This window comes from Zymoseptoria tritici, chromosome 11 (assembly GCF_000219625.1).
Source record: "Zymoseptoria tritici IPO323 chromosome 11, whole genome shotgun sequence".
Lineage (NCBI taxonomy): Eukaryota > Fungi > Ascomycota > Dothideomycetes > Mycosphaerellales > Mycosphaerellaceae > Zymoseptoria > Zymoseptoria tritici.
The window spans coordinates 406,058-426,842 of record NC_018208.1 but is presented as its reverse complement, the minus strand read 5'-3'; the positions used below and the strand labels follow the sequence as shown (position 1 = coordinate 426,842).

Below are 20,785 nucleotides of genomic sequence, written 5' to 3'. Positions count from 1 at the left end.
AAGCGATCAGCACGGGCCGGCGTCGGTACTTCTTTTCCTTGCCCTCGCCATAAGTTTCCTGTTTCTCGTTTCACCACTCCAGCTTCCTCGAGTCGCGCACATATAGCTGTTTCTTACAGTGCCACGCACGAGTCAGCCTTTTCGTATTCATCGGCGAAATGAGCATCATCTTGCGGATTCCAAAACGCAAACATTTCGCCTGGACGTAGGCGAAGCCGATGAAACGGGATTTATTGATCCGCCGAAGGCTCCATGCAGATCGCCGGCAATTCGGAAACGTGCGCTGGCCGCAGATCGACTGCGCCTTATGCGAATACTGCTCAAGCCTGAGGAATCGTCAGGTCGTGTCATGACGGATGTCCAAAGCGGAGGATCTGCGGCTGCACCGTTTCTTGTCGCTGGCCGCCGCGCCATTACAAGCCCTGAAGACAATCACTTCGCAGCTGCAGGTGGATGCCGGCGCGAATCTGCCGATAGGAGGCTTGCTATAGACACGGCGTTCTATGGACCAAGGATCTGGGCCATCGCATTTGCCCGATTCAGAGCTCATATTGGGCTGGCTATTCTTGGATTATCCCATTGTTCAAACACGCCCAAGATATTGGCGTGAGGTTTGGAATGAAAACACTAATTTGACCCTTATGCTATCATGGTTGAACAACGAGTGCTGATGCTGGAACTCAGAATTCCCTAGCGATACCAGCGTACTGACGCCGGGACTAGACCTCCTCTCCCGAGTGAAGCCAGCGTATATCGGACAATGCAGCTCGTGCATCAAGAAGAAACTGCGTTCACCGTCCCTAAATGTCATCGAACACTGCACAACTATGACATATATAATGCATCGGTCTTCGTGCACCGATTCCCAGCGCTGACGTGTGTCCTATCATCTGGAACTGCATTAATGCTGCTGGTGAATCCCTGTCTCACCATTGGCCTAGCGTTCGGATATGTTCGAGCCATGCTTCGAGGTATTCACAGCACATCGATGGGCTTGATCCCATGAGTCGTGGTTCTCATGCACAAGCAAGATGCTGGTTTCGAACAAACGACCACAATCTCAATCCTCTATGCGTCGACCTCGTGTGGCTCTCGTCCAGGATCGAGCATGCGCACATACCACGATCGCGGTGACAGGATAGGATTTCAGGAGCACGGCGTCTTGCGGTGGCATGACTCTGCTGCGGTGATGTGCCTGGGAGAATCAAACCAAGGCGCTCAAAGGTAGTCGAGGAGATGGTATAAATATGTCCTCCTCTGCTCACGGAATCGAATAATCATCAGCTCCAACAGCCTCTTCTCCAACAGCAACAAACAGTCTCTTCACCTTCGCTCAAACACTCGCTCAAACACTTTTCCACACCACTCTTCAACTACCAACCACCAACCACCAACAACCATCAACATGCAGTTCATCATCCTCGCCCTTGCTGCCCTCGCGGCTGCCGCTCCTGGCGGCGCTCCCAGCTACGGTGGCAGTGGCAGTGGCATGGCCGGTGGCATGGCCGGTGGCCACGGAGGTAGCGGCGGCTACTCTGGCGGCTCCAACAACGGTGGCTCCAACGGTGGTTCCAACGGCGGCTCCTCCAACGGTGGTTCCAACGGTGGTTCCAACGGAGGCAAATTCCAATGCTCTGCGCCCCTCCAGAGCAGCCCACAGTGCTGCGCTGTCAACGCGCTCGGGGTTGCTTCCCTTCCCTGCAATGCCCGTGAGTTTCTTCTTCAGCCATGCACTCCTTGGGGCACCATCACTGATACGCATCGCAGCCACTCGCGACATCGAATCGAGGGAGGACTTTGTCAAGTACTGCGGCCAGTCTGGCGCCACCGCTCAGTGCTGCGTCTTGCCTGCTGTAAGTTTTCTCAGCCCGGATTATAACACGACGACCTTTCTGACGCATATCACAGCTCGGTGCCGGCGTCGCCTGCGAGGAGGTCAAGTCCAACTAGACCATGGTCGAATGCACACCGACCTCGCGTACATACAGCGCAGTCATCGACACATATCACCGACACATCACCTTCCTTTCGATATGTTAATTCCACAGCTTGGACCAACTCAGGCAAAGATCACAGTCGCAGCTATCACCTTCAGGATTCTGGGAGAGGGCAGATCCGGTAGCTAGCATATATTCAGCTTCTAATGCAATGCACTCCTTTCGGAGCTCACATTCATGTGTCACAGAAGCCATCGCTTCATTGAGTTGCGTCGTTCTCTGCATGTATGAGCAGATTTTTGATCGCCGACAGTTGGAGAACGAGATAAAGTATTTCAACATTTTGTGATGATGGTTGTTCCAGCAGACTGTTTTCGACCAATGGCCATAACGAGGTTTGCATCTAGCAGCACCTTTAGCCTTCCGTACCTTGTAACTCTGCACCACCATCTACAATTCAGACACATCACGCCCTTCGTCACTCCATCACTCACAAGTCCTCGTCAGAAGTTCTCGTCATGCATTGACAATACTCACGCGTCTGAACTGCGCTTTTCGCAAGCGGATTTGCTTGTACGATAGGACTGTCGTCAGACGCAGCTGTCGGTCGGTCCAGGATCCAGGACTTCAGCCCACTCATTCCTGGCCTTTCCCGCTGATCCTTGGCTTGCTCGCCGACTGCGCCTTCATAGGCTCGACTGGAATACGAGGCCGGTACGCTCTCCGCCTCCACCTCACACCTCGAGATGCCGGGTCTCCGCAGATCCCACCGGCGCTTGCAGGAGCTGAAACTGATTTTGACATGTGCGCTCCATGGATTAGCGATCTCGTTGGCCAATGGTCTCTGTCTCATTACTTCAGCTTACTATCGACCTCATCCTCGACCATGCTCAGACGACGGACAGGTGATGCTCCCTGTGAAGGACCTGGAACTCTGCGGACTGGCGGCCCAGAAGCGAGGAAAATCCTTTGTCGCACCGCACTCGATCCATGTTCGCGAGCAAACTAGAGACTGTTCTGGACGACTTTTGCGAGGAAGCACATGGTGTATCACAGGCCTCATCCTTGATTTCCAGAGCTTCCTGGCCGAGCATCTACGATTCTGTCACTCAGCTGGCTTCAGCCCCGGCGGCTGCTTACGGCGGCTGACCATACGCAAAGCTGACACCCAAGCTACACGTCGCTAACGTGTAGTGGAGTGGATGAGCGCATTGAAGCTATTGTAAGGTAGGCACTCCTTGAGCTTTAATAGCATCCTCATCGCCCGCCGTTTCAAAACTGCTCCGCTTCTAATTCTTCCTCAATTCTCGACTTGGCCACCATGTCGTTCACAAACGGACATTCCGATGATGTCCCCACGGTCAAGCAGACTGTCCATAACTATATCAAGGACGTCAAGAGTCAGTTGGAAAGACTCCCAGAAGATGCCACTGTCGTCAAGTCCTTCGTGAGCGCCCTCCTGACCGAAGGCGTCACCGATGATCGAAAGTAAGACAAGCTGTCATCGTTCTCGCAACATGTGGTCTAAACATCTCCCAGATATCTGCTCGAGAACCTGATAAAATGGGCCGCCTCATACCCGAAGGACTCGCCCACTGGCGCCTTGCTCACCAACACCATGCTGGCAACCCTGTGGGACAACCTGAAACATCCTCCGCTCTCATACCTGGGAGATCAATGGCGGTATCGTACGGCCGATGGCTCCCACAACAACATTCTCTACCCGGACCTGGGCAAATCCGGCTCGTACTATGCCCGCAGCGTCGTTCCAGAAAGATCGCCTCCCGCAGCTCTTCCGGATCCTGGAGACATCTTCGATGCACTGTTCGCACGCAAAGGTCTCGCGAAGGAGCATCCTACCCAGTTCTCCAGTATTGCCATATCATTGGCAACGATCATAATTCATGACGTTATGCGCACGGATGATTTGGATCCAAACAAAGTTGCATCGTCGTCCTATCTCGACTTGGGTCCACTGTATGGCCACAACCAAGACATGCAGAATAAGGTCCGCACCTTCAAGGACGGCAAACTCAAGCCGGATACATTCGCCGAGCCTCGTATCCTTGGTCAGCCTCCTGGCGTTGGCGCTCTGTTGGTGTCTTTTGGTCGCTTCCACAACTACGTCGTCGAGCAACTGGCAGAGATCAACGAGAACGGTCGTTTCAACGGTATGACGGACTATGCTGCCGCCAGAGGATTGAGTGAGGAGGCAGTGACGAAGAAGAGAGATAACGACCTCTTCCAGACTGGACGACTAATCACTTGCGGCCTTTACGTCAACATCATCCTTCGTGACTATGTTCGAGTCATTCTCAACTTGAACAGGGCAGACACTGCGTGGACTCTTGATCCTCGTACGGATGAATTCAATCCATTTGACGCTGACGGAATCCCAAGAGGTATTGGCAACCAAGTGAGCATGGAATTCAACTTGATATACAGGTCAGTACTCGCTCGCATTGAGCATCCCATCTTTTTCAGCTGACGAGATGTCTTCACACAGATGGCACGCAACCGTTTCAAACGCCAACGAACAGTGGGTGAACGACTTCTTCGCGAAGATCTTTCCCGGCAAAGATCCCGCGACCATCACTCAAGCTGAGCTCGTCGAGGGCTTCAAGGCGTGGGGCCACAGCCTTGATGCCGATCCTAGCAAGTGGACCTTCGGCGGGCTTCAACGCAATTCTGCCGGCGGTTTCGACGACGGTGCTCTGGTAGATATCCTGGCCCGTACCACCGAGGACGTCGCAGGCGCTTTCGGTGCCCGCAATGTGCCCGTAGCTTTGCGGGCCATTGAGATCCTGGGCATCAATCAAGGTCGCAACTGGGGAGCGGCGAGCTTGAACGAAGTAAATACTCGTTCCCTCTCCTGCCCCAGCTTCATGTACTGATGATAAGCAGGCTCGCAAATTCTTCAAACTCAAACCACACGAGACTTTCTTGGAGATCAATCCAGATCCAGACGTCGCGGCGGCGTTGCAGGCGCTATATGAGCATCCCGACAATGTGGAACTGTACCCTGGTCTTGTTTGCGAAGATACCAAGCCTCCAATGGTGCCAGGCTCTGGACTTTGTGCCGGCTTGACAATGGCGAAGGCGATTCTTTCGGATGCAGTGGCCTTAGTTCGCGGTGATAGGTATGTTCGAGTCTGGCATAGGAACTTGATCTCGACTGACAAGACCCAGATACTATACAATCGACAACAGCCCAGCGAACCTCACCTCCTTCGGATTCGCAGAGATCGCATCTGACCCCAACGTCGGCTTCGGCACCACAATCAACAAGCTGCTTATCCGCGCCTACCCGGGTTGGTACCGCAGCAACTCGGTCTACGCTCTGTTCCCCCTCACCATACCGCCAGAGAACCGAGCAATCTTCCAAGCCAGAGGTATTGAAAACGACTACACTTACGACGCACCTCGTTTCGTCCCGCCGCCAGTCCCAGTCACTACTTGGCAAGGCGTCGTTGACGTGCTGGAGAACACCAAAGACTTCAAAGTCACCGCCGGTCCGCACGTGTACGAGCTCATCAAGCACGACTGGATGCTCAGCGGTGACAAGACGTGGAACGCGGAGCAGAAGAAGACATGTCTCCATGCCTTGTACGATGTGCCGAATGGCCTGGCTCAGATTCGCGACTTCTATGGCACTGTCACGGATAGTCTGATCAAGTCCAAGAGCATCAAACTGCGTGATCGCTACCAGATCGACCTGGTGCGGGACGTCGCTATCCCATCGCACGCGATCGTCACGGCGCACATCTTCCGCATCCCGCTGGATAACTCGGGTGGTACGTTGACCGCTACAGAACTGTACGAAGCTATGGCGACGGTTTTCCAGTACACTTTCCTCGACATTGATACCGCGAAGACGCTTGCGATCAAGGCCGCCGCGAAGCTTGCGGTCACAAAGCTGGCGACCGCCGTCTCTGCTTCTTGCACTGAAGTCTCGAATGGCAATTTATCGTTCCTGGAATCCATCTTCATGAAGCGGGACAAAGGTGATGTGGCGCTACCTGACTACGGCACGAAGCTTGTGCAGCGTCTCTTCGACGCTGGCATGTCGCTTGACGAGGTCATCTGGACTATTGTCCCTACTGCTGCGGCTGCTGCTCCGATCCAGAGTCAGGGTGTAAGTCATGTTCTTGTTCACTCGTATACCCTACCCGCGTACTGACTGCGACAATCAGATTGCCCGCCTCCTCGACTTCTACCTCTCCCCCGAGCAAGAAGTCCACTGGGCTGCAATCCAAGAATTGGCATCCTCCGACTCCGCCGAGTCCCTCGAAAAGCTCCGCAAATACGCCCTCGAAGGCTTCCGCCTTTCCCCAGCCGCCGCCGGAGCCCTCCGCCGAGTCGCCTCCACCAACGCCACAATCCACGACGGTGATAAAAGTCTCCACCCACCATCGGGAAGCTCCGTCTTCGCCGACTTCAACACCGCCGGTTTAGATCCTGCCGTCTTCCCTGATCCCGAGCATATCAAATTGGATCGTGACGATAAATTGTATATTCATCACGGTTGGGGAGGGCATCAGTGTTTGGGCAGGGATGTTGTGATGGGCGCTATGGCTGTGCAGTTGAGGGCTTTTGCGAGGTTGAAGAATTTGAGGAGGGCTAATGGACCGGCAGGAGAGTTGAAGAGTAAGGTTGTGAATGGAGCGTTTCGGGTGTACATGAACCAGGATTGGAGTGGGTGGACGCCGTTTCCGAGTACGTGGAAGTTGTATTATGATGCGTGAGTGGGAGATGGGAGATGGGAGATGGGCTGGTTTGGGTAACTTGTCATTTGAGCAGAAGGTAACAAGGAATTGTGTTTGAATTTGCCGAGCTGACAGTCTTTCATGCAACTCGCCACGACGACAGCGTCTAGAACCGCGTGCCATGCTTCTTGCCCTTGCCTCGGCCAGAAAACTTCGCCATTTTGACGACGAAAGCACCACGATCGATCTGCGAACCAAAGTCAGCACATCCGTCTCTCAACCACAACATCACAGCAAAGCAAGACTCACCGTATTAATCACAATCCACCCACTCTCAAACGAATAATGACTCCAAGTCCCAAAACTCCAATCGGCAATCCCGCCACCCTCATTCTCATCATCCTCAGGATAAACATCAAAGAAGGCAATCTCCTCAACCTCACTCCCATCCGGCGTCCCCGGAATCGAACTAACATCCAACACTCTCAACCCAGCCTGATAATTCGACTGATACGCCAGTCCATCAACGACGAATTGATTGTGATCCACCGAGCGGACTTTCGACTTGTAATACCCCGTGTTGACGGGTTTCTCGAGGTTGCTGATGTCGAAGATGTAGGTTGCTGGGAAGCCGTCTTTGGATGGGGAGTCGGGGTTTGTGCGGGCGGGGGAGATGAAGCCTTCGTCGAGCTCGTCGTCGAGGAGGAGGTGGGTTTGCCAGTTGGCGTCGAGGACCCAGCCTTGGTGGGAGTAGGAGGCGCCGACGTAGGGGGTGCGGGAGATGATGGAGCCGGCGTTGGGGCCGGTTTTGTTGGTTACGTCGTAGATTGTGAGGGTGTCCTGGGAGGTGAGAGGTTAGTGGAGTGTTGTGTGTGGGTTTGTAGGGAGGTCGGGTGGATTTCTCACTTCATTGTAGCCGTAGCAGATGTCTCTACCGTTGTACTTCTTGTCGGGGCCGCGGTAGACGATACACTGAGCGTCGTGGACGTAGCCGTCTTGTGGCGAGCAGCCGGTTGTGTATGGCTTGGACGGATCATCGACATTGATGAAGATTAACCCGCCTTTGCAGGCGGTCGTTCGAGGAGCGGCGCCGACAGCAACGACGTAGTTGAGTTCCTCGTTGACCACGACGTTATGGCTTCGACCAGCGGGCAACCCATCGATGAACAGTCCCGTTACATCAGTCGTCGCAAACGTCTTTGGGCTCCTTGGATCAATGTTCAGCAACTTCTTCATGTCGAAGATCTGCACTCCGTGGCCGACACCCTCGGATCCAACAATGAGGTAGTCGCCATTGACCTTGATCTCACGCCAGATTACAGGGTCGGCGTTCGGTGGGAGACGGCCAAGGTAGACCAGTTTGCCATCTTTGGTGACCTCGGAGAATGAGGCGCCGTCCGTTTGGCCGATGGCGATGAAGTCGCGGCCGCGGTGAGTCCAGCCCCAGGACCCGGAGCCTTCGCCTCCATTGCTGCCGAGTTCGGCGTGGGTCTGGAAGTCGTACATATCCTGAAGACACTCCAGGTCAGCTCTCCCGAACAAACGACGAGACTTTCATGACCACACTCACGATATCCTTGCACTTATAAGTCTGCGAAGGATCGCCCTTGACGGCCTCGACTTTGCCGCCTCTGCACGGAATCTTGCCGCTGTGAGGACGCTTCTTGCCAAAGCCCTTCATCTTCTTGCCGATTCTCTCGTAATCGCCGGCGCCACGGTGAGCGGCCCAAGCGGACTGGAATGAAAACATCAGCATCTGATCATCGTAACGCCATGTCCCGGCTGGGAACATGTCGATATATTACCTCCTTGGCCTCCATCATCAACTGCATAACAGCACCGGAATCATACTCCTCCTTGGTGAACATGGCCGCCGAAGCGAAAGGCAGCATGGTCGCTGCGACGGAGAGGAACTTCATGTTCGCAAATCTTTTCTAACAACACTCTTTGGAATGGAGAAATGAAGACGGAGGATACTCGCAAATGACAACAAGCAGCAAACGCACCGCAACTTTATACAAAACACCCCCCGCCCCCTCATCTTGTGCTGCGGCACACTGCCTCCGAGCCGCCGGAATCCTGCATTCCCGCAATCATGTCGAAGCCATCCGTTATTCATCTCGCATGCGATAGAGGTGGATGCCAGAAAGAATACCACCTTCTACTCCTAGACATGGTTCCGTAGTCCGCGAGTGGGGACTGAAAGGCAGGAAGATACTGTACGCCTCCTATCATTGGAGAAGCAGATGGATTAGGATGGTCTTGGGTATTGCTTGGAAGGAGAGTGGAACCAGAATCAAAGGTCTTGGCTGGACGATCTTTCGGGAGTTGGAGGCTGGGGTAAATGTTTACTGTGTTTTGTTGGCGGATGTAATGCCGTCGGGACGGCGTGGGAGGAGGTGAGATGGGACGGTGATGAGACCTGGGAGTCAGCCTTGTAGGGCATGTAAGAGCCTCATTGTCGGACATGGATGTTTTTCCATGGTATGGAGAGAAGACCTTGACGGCCAAGCTTGTCCGCTTCACCCTGCCAAGCTGCCAACGTGGAGGCGAAGATAGAGCTGGCCCGATTAGGAAGGTGGACATCGATTTTAGCGCGGCAGGGCGGATCCGGAGCACGTGCGGTCTTGATAAATCCTAGCATTCAAAAATGCAGACGTAGATGTTCATTGGAATCGTGTGTTGAGTCCTGGTAATTCACTTTTCAGCTTTGAAGTGCAAAGGTCTTGCGATGTATGCTGGCAAACCCCAAGGGGCTTCTTATGTCTCTACAAACCAGGTGATGAGCTGCTGTCGAACGACATGAAAGTAGATGATTCTGTTGAGCGTCCATCTCACAACGACTCCTCGCTGCAGAGTCGTGAGTTCTCCTTCCTTGACATTAATATCGTACAGTGCTTCTCTTCCGAAACGTCGACGAAGTCGTAGACTTGAGATAGCGTCAAAGAATGCGACAACTCTTGTCCGAGCAAACGTCCAAGGTTGAACCGCTTCGGAGCAGTGATACTCCTCATGAGGTGAGTCTGTACGGGCAAGCGTGTGTCGTTGCTCGTGATGGTGGCTTCGTCGGCTTCCTTCTCTGCGACATCTCACAGACCTTCTCTTTTTTTCGACCATCTCTCCAAGCGTCAGAGTCCATTCCTCACACTCATCCCTACTCCCATCCACTCGGTATACCGCATCAACACTCAAACATCTTCAATGTACTGACATTCACTCTACTCCACTTCTTCCCTCCCACCAAACATTTCCAAAATGTCATTGGCCAGTAGACGTGGTAGAGGAAGAACCAGGGGAGAGGATCCCAGAGTTCATAAGTGCCGTCTTTCCACGTCAGAAGCTGGGTTGCTAAGGAAGCAAGATTTTGCGTGAGGTCTTGGAGCGAGGACTGGCCGCGAAGAAGTGAGAGGGCGGGGAGGAGAGCGAGGGTTACAAGGTCGTGCGCGGCCCAGTAGTATGTCCTCGGCGAAGTTGGATATGTGATGTGGTCGGACTTCGTGGTACTGGAGGAGGAAGAGGACAAAGCTTCGAGGTATCGATCTGCGAGTTCGGGCGTGTGGTTAAAGAGCGCTACAGCGGTGTGCGCTCGAGGATTGCACTCGATTGGGTAGAGCACGATGTTCTTCGGATCATTTGGTGTGGCATCCTCAACCAGAAAGTCGAACGAGCAGTGGCCCGTGAAGTCCGACTCCCAACTCGCGGCGAACTTTTCCGTGAAGAGCTGCATCGCTTGACTGAGAGCTGAGTTGGTTGGAAGGGCGACGTAGTGCATGAGCAGTTCAGCAGAAGGACAAGCGACGAATGCCTTGACTTTGCCTTTGATGATCAGAGCGTGTGTGCAGAATTCCTCGCCGCGGACGAATTGTTGCACGATCCAGGGGTTCTTCTCGGAGATTCGTAGTCTGGAGATGTGTGCTGAGGTCTCCTTCTCTGACGACTTGGGCAACAGAGTCATGTCTGCTCGCGCGGAGTCGTCCATGCCGATGGGTTTGAGGATGTATTTCCTGCCCACCGGAGCTTTGTCGAAGATGGCAGCGACTGCATCTCGACTGGTGATGCTGTGGGTCTCCGGCACAGTCAAGCCAATGGATTCGGTGTATTCGATGAATGAGTTCTTCTCATGTAGAGTCTGGGTTGTGCGGACATCAAACTGGATCGCTTTGCAGGATGTTCGACTTTCGACGATTTCTTTGGCTTCACCATCCTCGACTGCTGAAGCAACTCCCGAACAGCTCACCCAGAGGTCAACCTTCTCTTTGGTGATGACATCGAGGAGACCTTGGATGTACGGTGCTGAGCCGTTGGGTGTGGGTTTCGGCTTCTGCAGGCGGTAGAACTTGGAGATTGCGACCGAGACTCGTCCCGGGACAAGAGCTCCATTGGGTTCGAAGTCGGCTCCGATCACGCGATGGCCGGAGAGGTGGAATAGACGGGCGAGGACGAGGCCCTTGGTCATTCCTACGCCCGTGACCAGGATGGTGCGTGGTTTTGATGGAGAGGAGGAGGCATTGCGGGTGTTGAAGAGGAGCTGGCTAAGTGATCGAAGAGCATAGCTGAGGAGGAGGATGGAAGCATTGAGTGGGAGGAAGACGATGCTCAGTAAAATTGGAGCAATGTTCTGCCAGGCATGAGCCAGACGGGAGGAGTCGCCGTCCAGCATGGCCGTGGCATATACGAGAGGAGTACTATGCGAGTCGGAAAGGAGGGGTAGTTGTCTTGAGGGAGCTCCCCGCCTGCATAGAATAGAGTTGCGGGAGACCCGCTCGAGCTACATGGTTGGTGAGGAAGCTAGCGTCGATGTAAGCGTCACTACTATGCCATCTGGCATAATCACCCGCCGTAGCTCAACCCCGCCATCGCCCAGACCTATCACGGAGCTCTTCATCACATGCTCTTCACGTGCTCTTCAATTGACTTTTCGATCGGACTGCTTGCCTGAAGATTTCCGATCAGATCTCGGTACGGCTCTACGCTAGTTCCTCACCTGCAGGGGACATCCGGTGGTTCACGGAAGCGTGTCCGGTTGTGAAGACGTCGGGTGCTTGTGGTGGGAAATCCTGGCAGCGTGCCCCTCCAGTGCCCGCCAATGCCCGCCATTGGACGGATCATTCATTAATCGTCGAGGCACGTTAATGTCATGTCATACTCCAATCATGACCATCACATGCGAGGCCGAGTCGAGCTATACCTCAAGCGAGACTATCAGGAATGAGCTAAGGTAACGATACTTGGTATGGTCCTCCTTGGACTGGGCGAGTTCCTCCGGCACCGTATATATTACCTCCCGCATGCTCCCACACCCTGACATCTTCCTTGGACCACTTTTTCATCTCTCCCTCTCTGCACTGCTCCTTCCAACAGGCCACTCGCTTTTTTCTTTAACATCCTCCCCCGCCGATCCCATTCAACATGTCCGACATGAGTGCCACCGTGGCGGAGACGCCCAAGGGTTTCCACGTTGAGGGATACGAGAAGATCGAGTACGACTTTACCTTTCTCGACTACGTCTTTGACGTCAAGAAGGATGACCTCGCCAAGTGCTACGAGCGCTGGGGACGTGTCCTGGCCGTCATGGACGCCAACATCTTTGAGCAGTACGGAGAGGATCTCCAGCAGTACTGCGACCACTACAAGCTGGACCTCTCCATCCACAAGACCATGATTGGCGAAAAGGCCAAGAGCATCGATACTTTCTTGTCCATTGTCGACTCCATGACCAAGTTTGGAATTTACCGAAAGGTGCGTTGTGTGTTGAGAGAAGAAGGGAGGATCGAGAGGACAACAGCTGACAGATTTCCAACAGGAGCCTGTGCTTGTCATTGGTGGTGGACTTGTGACCGATGTTGCTGGGTAAAACACTACCAATGCCAAAGAGGACCTTCAAGGCACTCTGGCCCATACATTCTGTTGGCTTCAATGCCGCTCCAAGAACATCACTAACTCGTATTTCAGATTCGCCTGCGCTGCCTACCGCAGGAACACCAACTTCATCCGTATCCCGACCACCGTTATTGGATTGATCGATGCCTCTGTCTCGATCAAGGTCGGTGTCAACTACGGCAACTACAAGAACCGTCTGGGTGCTTACCACGCTCCTATGTGAGTGTTGAGGGAAGAAGAGGATTGAGGAAGCCCAGCTAATCAGCCTCCCTCTCACAGCCACACCTTCCTCGACTTCACCTTCCTCCGCTCTCTCCCAACGGCCCAGATCCGAAATGGATTCGCCGAGTTGATCAAGATCTCCTCGTGCGCTCATCTGCCCACCTTTGACCTCCTCGACAAGTACTGCGAGGAGATCATCAAGACCGGATTCGGCCGCACCGACGATGCCACCGCCGAGGTCAAGGAGGCCTGTGACAAGATCAACCGTGCCGGAATCCACGAGATGTTGAAGCTCGAGACTCCCAACCTCCACGAGATCGGTCTTGACCGTGTCATTGCCTACGGACACACGTATGTTGAATACTGAGCATCTCCCTGATTTCCTCTACTAACCCCTCCCTCTCAGCTGGTCTCCCCTCCACGAGCTCGTCCCCAAAGTCCCCCTCCGCCACGGCCACGCCATCTCCATCGACATGGCCTTCTCCGCCACCCTCGCCCACCAACGCGGCAACCTCCCCCAAGCCGACTACGAGCGTCTCCTCAAACTCTTCTCCCGCTGCGGCCTCTCCATGGACCACCCCGACTTCAACGAGGAGATCCTCGCGCAAGCCACCGCCGCCATCCTCAAGACCCGCGACGGCAAACTCCGCGCCGCCGTGCCCTCTCCTCTCGGCAGCTGCGAGTTCTTCAACGACGTCACGGAGAAGGAGATGAACGACGCACTGAGGAAGCACAAGGAGGTGTGCAAGACTTACCCGAGGAACGGTGAGGGTCTCGAGGCGTTTGTGGACGCGAGTGATACGGGATACACTAAGAACAAGGCGCCGGTGGAGAAGAAGTTGAGCAATGGACTCAAGAAGTTGAATGTGCTCAATGATGATGTGAGCAATGGCACGAATGGCTTCTCGCCGGAGAAGGCTGAGGGACTCGCCAATGGTGCGTTGAACGGCAGCACGAAGAGCATTAACGGCAACGGACATGCGAATGGTCATGCCAATGGCAATGGTCATGCCAATGGTCATGCCAATGGAGACCACGGCGATTGCTGCTAGAGTGGTTGGATAGATATAGAAAAAAGCTACAGACATTTTTTTTTTTTTGAAGTTTGCGACTCTTGACCTCCTGCTGTGCGACCATCCTTGCAAATGTCTCTCCTGCACAACTTCCCCCAAACTTTCCGCCATGAACAAACCAGTCCCCTCCCATTTCTCCATTCGACTCGAGCCATTGCAATTACCTGAACTTGACACGTCTATGACATCAGCATGTCCGTACATTTTCTCGATCGCACTCCAACTTTTTGTTTTCCCTCCCTCGCTCCCGAAAAAGGGAAGACGGGAGAGCTCTCCACATGAGCTCCGAAGCTTTCCACTATTTTCCTGTACGCACCTGACGATCGATCCACTACTGCAGCTGTGCTTGTAGACCAACTTCACCTTGTGCGATTTGATTGGGAGCACCTACTCACCTTCAGGTAACGATCGACTTCTGCTCGCGGTTCGGAGTTGACTGGCATGGCTGAGGTGTAGGTCGGATATACGCTGTCGACTGTATTCTGGACGTTCGGCGAGACCACTGTCGTCTAGAGTTCTTCATTGATTCTAGATTGATATTCGCCGACTCTGAAGAGAGATGTCGTCGAACTCCGGAGATGCCAATGGCGATGGTCCCGAGGACACATACTTCACTTGCACTCTCGGTCAAGCGACCTTGTATAACGAGGATCTGGAGTTCAAGAATATCCCGACTTTCCTGGATGAGCTGGTAGACCACCATGGAGACAAGCCTGCTGTGGGATTCTGGGACGTGAATGCCAATGCTGAAGGTCAGAACGGAAGTCAGAACGGAGGTGAAGATGTGGATGGCCGTCCTGAAAGAAAGGACTACACAATCTACAGCTTCGCCGAAGCCGTTTCCCACTCCGACTCAGCGGCGAGGTATATCACCCAGCTCTGTGGGACATCAGATGCAAGACCAGCCGCCATGCTCGTCCGCAGCGTTCCGGACTTCCTCTTCTGCTTTCTCGGACTGATTCGGCTGGGACGACCGGTCTTGCTTCTTGCACCGCAACTTTCCGGCTCGGCGATTGCGACGCTGTGTCAGCAGTGTGAGGCTGAACTGCTATATGAGGGTGGAGCGTATGATGACTTGGTCAAGAAAGCTACTCAAGCAGCGGAGAGCCTTGAAGGCTTTGAGTTGAAGACCCATCGACTGTCCTTCCAAACCAACAAAGCAAACCTTGCCACAACATCGGAGGATTTCGTTTGCTACTCCGCCTCCTCAACCGACACAGCCTACCTCCACCATACCTCCGGCACCTCCACCGGCCTCCCCAAACCCATCCCGCAATCCCACAACGCAGGCTGTGGCGTACAACCCCGCCTCAATGGAAGTGACGCAGCGACATTCACCACCACACCGCTCTATCACGGCGGCGTAGCCGATCTCTTCCGCGCCTGGACAAGCGGGGCGATGATGTGGCTGTTTCCAGGAGACAAACTCCTCATCACAGCGAAGAATGTAAGTCGCTGCTTAGAAGTCGCCGCTTCAGCCGTCCGCAGCGAGGAGAAGGAGGGAGTGAAGGTGCCGAAGGTGAAATACTTCTCCTCTGTCCCTTACGTCCTACAAGGAATGGCCGACCACGCACTGGGCCTCTCCCAACTCCAAACCATGTCCATAGTCGGCGTCGGCGGCGCCGCTCTCCCCAGCGAAGTCGGCGACGAACTGGTCAAACAAGGCGTCCCTCTCATCTCCCGCTTCGGCAGCGCAGAGTGCGGGTTCCTCATGTCGTCCTACCGGTCCTTCGCTACAGACACCGAATGGCAATATCTCCGCCCTGGATCCCGGGGTTCAAAGTACCTCCGCTTCGAAAAGAGGGAAGAGGACGAGTTGTGCGAGTTGATTATATTACCAGGCTGGCCACACATGGCGAAAACAAATCGAGAAGACGGATCTTTCGCTACGTCGGATCTATTCGAACGACATGCGAGTATCCCCGATGCGTGGCGGTATCATTCCCGGGCGGACTCGCAGTTGACGTTGGTGACGGGCAAGAAATTCGATCCCGCGCCCCTGGAGGCGGGGATTGCTGCCTCCTCTTCTTTGATCAGGGATGTGTTGATCTTTGGTAATGGCAAGCCGTATCCGGGCGCATTGGTTTTCAAGGCGGAGGAAGCGAAGGGCGTGGAAGACGAGGTGTTTGAGGAGGAGGTGTGGAAGGTTGTGGAGAAGTTTAATCGAGAGGGACAAAGCCATACGAGGATATCGAGGGGCATGGTTGTGTTGATTGGAGGGGACGAGGAGGGGTTGGAGAAGAGTAGTAAGGGGACTGTCATTCGACGGGTGGCGGAGGAGAGATTTGGGCAGGTGATTGAGGGGGCTTATGGCAAGGGCGAAGAAGTTGGAGGGAAGGAGGTGGATGATGAGGATGTGCTTGGAGAAGTCAGACGGATCGTCGAGGGCGTTATGGGGAGCGGAACGAAAGATGGAGAGAAGTTGACGGACACGGTCGACTTGTTCACGTACGGCGCCGACTCGGTGTCTTGCATCCAGATCCGGCAGAAACTGGTGGGTTTGCTGGGCGAGGGTGCTGATCCGCTGCCGCCTACGATCGTGGAGGATTGTGGCTCAATTCAGATTCTCAGCCAGACGATCCTCGACCTCCGGAATGGCAGAGCGAGTACGAATGGTGCCGCAGCAGACGACCAGGCCAAGCTGATGCAAGAGTTCGTGGAGACATATAGTACCCTCTCGCTCCCCTCCCTTCCATCAACGCCGTCCGAAACCCGACCTACTTCCCCATCCAGGGGCAAAGCAATCCTCCTAACCGGCTCAACCGGCTCCCTCGGCTCCCACCTCCTCAACCAACTCCTCTCAACGCCCTCAGTCTCCCACATCCACCTCCTCCTCCGCGCCAGTCACGGCAGCTCCCTGGAGTCCTCTCGAATCCGCCTCCTCTCCCTCCTCGCCTCCCGCCACCTCACTCCTCCACCACATTTCGACGAAAAGGTCACACTCCACCTCTACACTCTCACCGCACCTCGCCTTGGCCTTGAGGATGAGGTATACCTACGATTGGCGAATGAAGTGGATGTCATCTACGACCTCGCGTGGTCGGTGAATTTCCTCCTGCCGTTACGGGGATTCAAGTCACATTTCCAGGCTTTGCGGGGGTTGCTTGAGCTTGCTGTGGCACACGCGGCGTTTGAGGAGAGGGGAAAGCCGGCGAGGGTGGTGTTCTGTTCCAGCACGGCGAGCGTGGCGTCGTACCCTTCTCTGGCTGGGAGTCAGGGTAAGCTGGTGCCGGAGGAGATGCTCGGTGATGTGGACGTGAGTGGAGGTATTGGGTATTCGAGGAGTAAATGGGTTGCGGAAAATCTCATCCAGCGAGCCGTGGCGATATTCCCAGTACTAAAAGGGTGCGTGAGTGTCGTCCGTGTCGGGCAGATCAGCGGAGATACGGTCCACGGAGTATGGAATAAGAGTGAAGCATATCCGCTGATGTTGGGGAGTGCGAGGGTTACGGGGTGTTTGCCGAGATTAAAGGGGGAGAGGGTGGGGTGGACGGGGGTTGATGTCGCTGCGGGAGGGTTTGTGAACTTACTCGATGGGGTGGGGGATGAGGAAGACGTGAGGGTGTTACATCTGCTAAACTCAGCAAAGGCGGTAGAGTGGAACGATGTTGTGGGTTGGATTTCAGAGGTGGAGGAGGGGATTGAGATTGTGGAAGTGGGAGTTTGGTTGGAACGGTTGGAGGGCCTGAGGAAGTCGGAGAGGGAAGAGGAGAGGAGTCATGCGTGTCTGAAGTTGTTGGAATTTTGGAAGGGAGCGTATGGGAAGACCGTCGACAGAGAGAGTGTTGCCGAGGTCAACGAGGAGAAGACTGACGGAAAGGAGAATGGAAGTGTTGAGGATCGACCTCAAGCGGAGGGATTCGATATGAGCAAGTCGCTCGAGGCGATGCCCGGGTTGAAGGAGGCGAAGGCGGTGGATCGGGAGTATGTGTTGAAGTTGTGGAGGTGGATCAAAGAGAATATTTGAGCAATAGTGGTTGGGAGATGTTGGGAATTGTAGTTTTTGCAGCGCACATCAAACGATATTGCGGTCCGACACGGCGGTTTCGAATGTCCGCGTTACTTTCGTTCCCAAAGCTCAGGCTGGTTGGGGAAGGAGGATATGGTGGTGCGCAGAGCATTGAGAATGTTTGACCCTAACCCTAACCCTAGCAGAGTATTTCTCAAATTTCTCTGGTTCACTGCGACCTCGGATCTTCCATGGGACGAACGTCTGGCTTTCCGCCCGCGTGTATTGGCATGCATGGTAGATGTAGGGTGGAGAAAAGCCTTCCCACAAGATTGTGATTAGAGAGAGACGCGGGAGACCATTTTCACGGGTCAAGGTCAAGGATAATCAAGAGGGACAGTACATTAGCATGCATGGCCGCGGACGAAGTTGGGCGGTATTTATTCAAAGGGAAAAAGTAGCATGAGTGGCAAGGTGGAGAAGATATGTGTTAATTAATGAAGAAGGTGGAGGTGGTTCAAGAACCGAAATGTTCGTGTTGTTGAAGCTCATTCATGTTGAAGTTCATTCATTCATTGCTGGTATCAAGTATGTACAAATCTATGGCGGAAAGGACTTGACCCTCTCTTTCGCCGCTCTTGATGCATCGCGCATCAAGTCGTATTCCAAAACGTCGATAGGTACTGTTCGACCATTTACAATCGTCCAGCAGATCCACCAGCCGGGTTCTGCGCGCCAGGGAACTTAGAGTCGTAGGTGTCGACAGATTTGCCCGCTGGAAGGTTGGGGCAGTTTCCGAGGAGGTCGAGAGCAGGGTCCAGCATGGTCTTGACGAGGTTGTTCATCTGGTCGAGAATCGCACCGGAGAAAGTGTTCGCGAGGAAAGACGGGGTGTTAGCCTGGATCATCTGGCGGATGAAACAGCCCATGCGTGCAGGGTCGGAAAGGTCGGTAGCGGAGTTGACGAGCCCGCCGGAGATGTCACCGAGGTTCACGCCGGAGAAGGAGTTGACCTTGCCGGTATTGCCGCCGACCTGGCAGTTGGATGGGTATGCGGCGCACTGCTGGGCGGTGGAGGTGACGATGTCGGAGAGAGTCCAAGCGTCGGCGGGGGCACGCTTGTACCAGTTATCCGGGATACGCTCGTGGCCGGCGGTCTGGATCAGCTCGCCGTTGGGGCCGTCGGTGTAAGAGAACCAGGCCTTCCAGACTGCGGGCTCGAGGAAGCCGCGGGGCTGCTCGGCGGAGTGGTTGGCGAGGAGGACATGTGCGAACATGTGGGCGCCGAAGGTGAATGCAACACCAGCGTAAGCGGGAGAGTAATAGTTTGGGTTGTTGGCAATAGAGTATTTCTTGCGGTTGTAGCTGTGTTCAGCCAACACTCGTGGAGAGATGTTGCCATTCTCCCGCTTCTGTGCGAGGTCGAGGAGTTCCTGGGCGAATTGCGGGTAAGAGCGGCAGTTGGAGTTCATCGTTGGTGCGAGGTAGTCGCCACGAGTGATGGATGCATCACCCTCGGTCTTCAAGTGGGCAGCACCGCCACAGATACCGGAAGACTTTCCGAGAACGTCGCCCAAGGCGCCTAGCGAGTTGAGACCGTTTGGTGGTGGGCGGCCGATAGACCACTTGCCGGAGATTGGGTCACCGTCGAAGAACATGGTGGCGGTCTGGAGGAAGATGGTGGCGGTCTTGTCGAGGGAGAAGGCTTCCCAAAGACCGGTGTTGATGGCCTCGGCGGTCATGATTCCACTGCGGGGAATGTAGCCGTGGTTCTGTGAGATGTGAGTAAGAGTGTTCGTGGTTGTCGAGCAGGATCGTAACATACGGCAGCGGCGTTCAAGCCTGCGCATGGTCCACGAATATCGCTGTCACCTGGCGCCCTGAACTCATGGTCCCCTGATGTGGAGACCAGCTGGGTAGATGGGTCGAAGTCGTTGTAGAGAGCGTGAGATGGAGATCCAGGGTATTGAGGGAAAGGAACAAGGGTGCCAAGCTCCTGTCGCTCCTCGAGTTGTTGCTTCGCAACCATCTCGGCAATATGTGGGAAGGCCACTACTCCATTGAGGAGCAGGGCAGCGGAAAGAACCTTTGATCCGACCATTTGGAAAAGAGATATGAAGGAGTAGTTGGTGTGTGAGGCAGAGATTAGCAAGAAGGAATACTCTTGAGACTATATACCTCCATCCCGACGCTGTCTACTCGGCCAAGATGGGTGGCCATCGCAATTTTTTCGGGATCGACATTGCAGAGGCGGAGATTCACCGCGCTACGCAACTGCCAAATGCCTCCACAGAGGTAAGAGTGAGTACGAATCAGATTGGAGTGTTTGTAATTCTTCGCCGCCTCTTACCCCAGCCCAGGCCAGCGGTGGAGGTGGCGTGGTGATCCTCATCCTGATAGAGCGCTAAACAGTGCTTGTCACCTATAGGGTGCATTAGATCGTCTTTGGCGTCAGCCATGCCCCAACTACCTGCGTCAGTCATCCCCGCATCTGAGTCGGCCACCAATCAGCTGACCGATGTTTACGGCTTTTTGGACTTGCCCCAGATACCACATTAGGAAGTTCGGACGGATGGCTCCCGAAGGTTCAGATCGGAAGTACGAATTGCCGCTTCTACCGCCTGTTTCTCACCAATTTGCGGACCAAGTTCTGGAGCTGCTTCGGGTGTTGAGAGCCTTGGCTGCTATGTATGGTCCATTTGCAACAACGCCTCGGCCAGCCTATTTTGATTAGTATTCACCGCTTGTTGCGGAAGCATGTTGTGTGTCGCGCATAGTCGACGAGTCAGTTATCGCAGAACATTCATGGTGGCGAACTACCTCTTTCGTCGGGTCAGGTTCGTAAGGTAGACCTGCGGCGCATGGCTGCATGGTCTGTTCATGGCGGCAACGTGCGGCATTCAAAGCTCGACCAGCCAGCTGGAGGCTTCGACACCTCTTGATCAGTGAATGATGCTTCTGACGTTCTTCCCTGATCCTTCTGGGCGTTCGCATGGCCTGAAGACTTCAGGGTCTGGG

General features: G+C 54.5%; 7 protein-coding genes across 7 annotated transcripts; 4 read left to right on the top strand and 3 right to left on the bottom strand.

The window, feature by feature from the left end:
* Positions 1–1,405: 1,405 nt before the first annotated feature.
* On the top strand, positions 1,406–1,950 carry MYCGRDRAFT_96543 (hydrophobin-like protein; the record flags this gene model as incomplete). Its single annotated transcript, XM_003848632.1, has 3 exons — positions 1,406–1,709; positions 1,768–1,853; positions 1,909–1,950. 3 exons carry the CDS (start codon positions 1,406–1,408, stop codon positions 1,948–1,950), a joined length of 432 nt encoding a protein of 143 aa, XP_003848680.1.
* A 1,308-nt stretch (positions 1,951–3,258) lies between these two features.
* Positions 3,259–6,682, top strand: MYCGRDRAFT_49830 (uncharacterized protein; the record flags this gene model as incomplete). Its single annotated transcript, XM_003848633.1, has 6 exons — positions 3,259–3,425; positions 3,477–4,382; positions 4,444–4,789; positions 4,842–5,077; positions 5,127–6,072; positions 6,131–6,682. The coding sequence occupies 6 exons, from the start codon at positions 3,259–3,261 to the stop codon at positions 6,680–6,682; spliced, it is 3,153 nt and encodes a 1,050-aa protein (XP_003848681.1).
* Positions 6,683–6,809: 127 nt separating this feature from the next.
* Positions 6,810–8,562, bottom strand: MYCGRDRAFT_96541 (uncharacterized protein; the record flags this gene model as incomplete). The annotated part of the gene is made up of 5 exons (XM_003848265.1): positions 6,810–6,890; positions 6,953–7,483; positions 7,550–8,152; positions 8,214–8,378; positions 8,449–8,562. 5 exons carry the CDS (start codon positions 8,560–8,562, stop codon positions 6,810–6,812), a joined length of 1,494 nt encoding a protein of 497 aa, XP_003848313.1.
* An 818-nt stretch (positions 8,563–9,380) lies between these two features.
* MYCGRDRAFT_106091 (uncharacterized protein) lies at positions 9,381–11,293 on the bottom strand (the record flags this gene model as incomplete). The annotated part of the gene is made up of 1 exon (XM_003848264.1): positions 9,381–11,293. One exon carries the CDS (start codon positions 11,097–11,099, stop codon positions 9,825–9,827), a length of 1,275 nt encoding a protein of 424 aa, XP_003848312.1.
* Positions 11,294–11,935: 642 nt separating this feature from the next.
* On the top strand, positions 11,936–13,797 carry MgCET1 (3-dehydroquinate synthase; the record flags this gene model as incomplete). Its single annotated transcript, XM_003848634.1, has 5 exons — positions 11,936–12,382; positions 12,447–12,493; positions 12,596–12,742; positions 12,803–13,096; positions 13,152–13,797. The coding sequence occupies 5 exons, from the start codon at positions 12,053–12,055 to the stop codon at positions 13,795–13,797; spliced, it is 1,464 nt and encodes a 487-aa protein (XP_003848682.1).
* Positions 13,798–14,377: 580 nt separating this feature from the next.
* On the top strand, positions 14,378–17,785 carry MYCGRDRAFT_49555 (uncharacterized protein; the record flags this gene model as incomplete). The annotated part of the gene is made up of 3 exons (XM_003848635.1): positions 14,378–14,551; positions 14,627–17,587; positions 17,639–17,785. The coding sequence occupies 3 exons, from the start codon at positions 14,378–14,380 to the stop codon at positions 17,783–17,785; spliced, it is 3,282 nt and encodes a 1,093-aa protein (XP_003848683.1).
* Positions 17,786–18,404: 619 nt separating this feature from the next.
* Positions 18,405–19,899, bottom strand: MYCGRDRAFT_63538 (uncharacterized protein; the record flags this gene model as incomplete). Its single annotated transcript, XM_003848263.1, has 2 exons — positions 18,405–19,539; positions 19,593–19,899. The coding sequence occupies 2 exons, from the start codon at positions 19,866–19,868 to the stop codon at positions 18,463–18,465; spliced, it is 1,353 nt and encodes a 450-aa protein (XP_003848311.1).
* Positions 19,900–20,785: the final 886 nt, after the last annotated feature.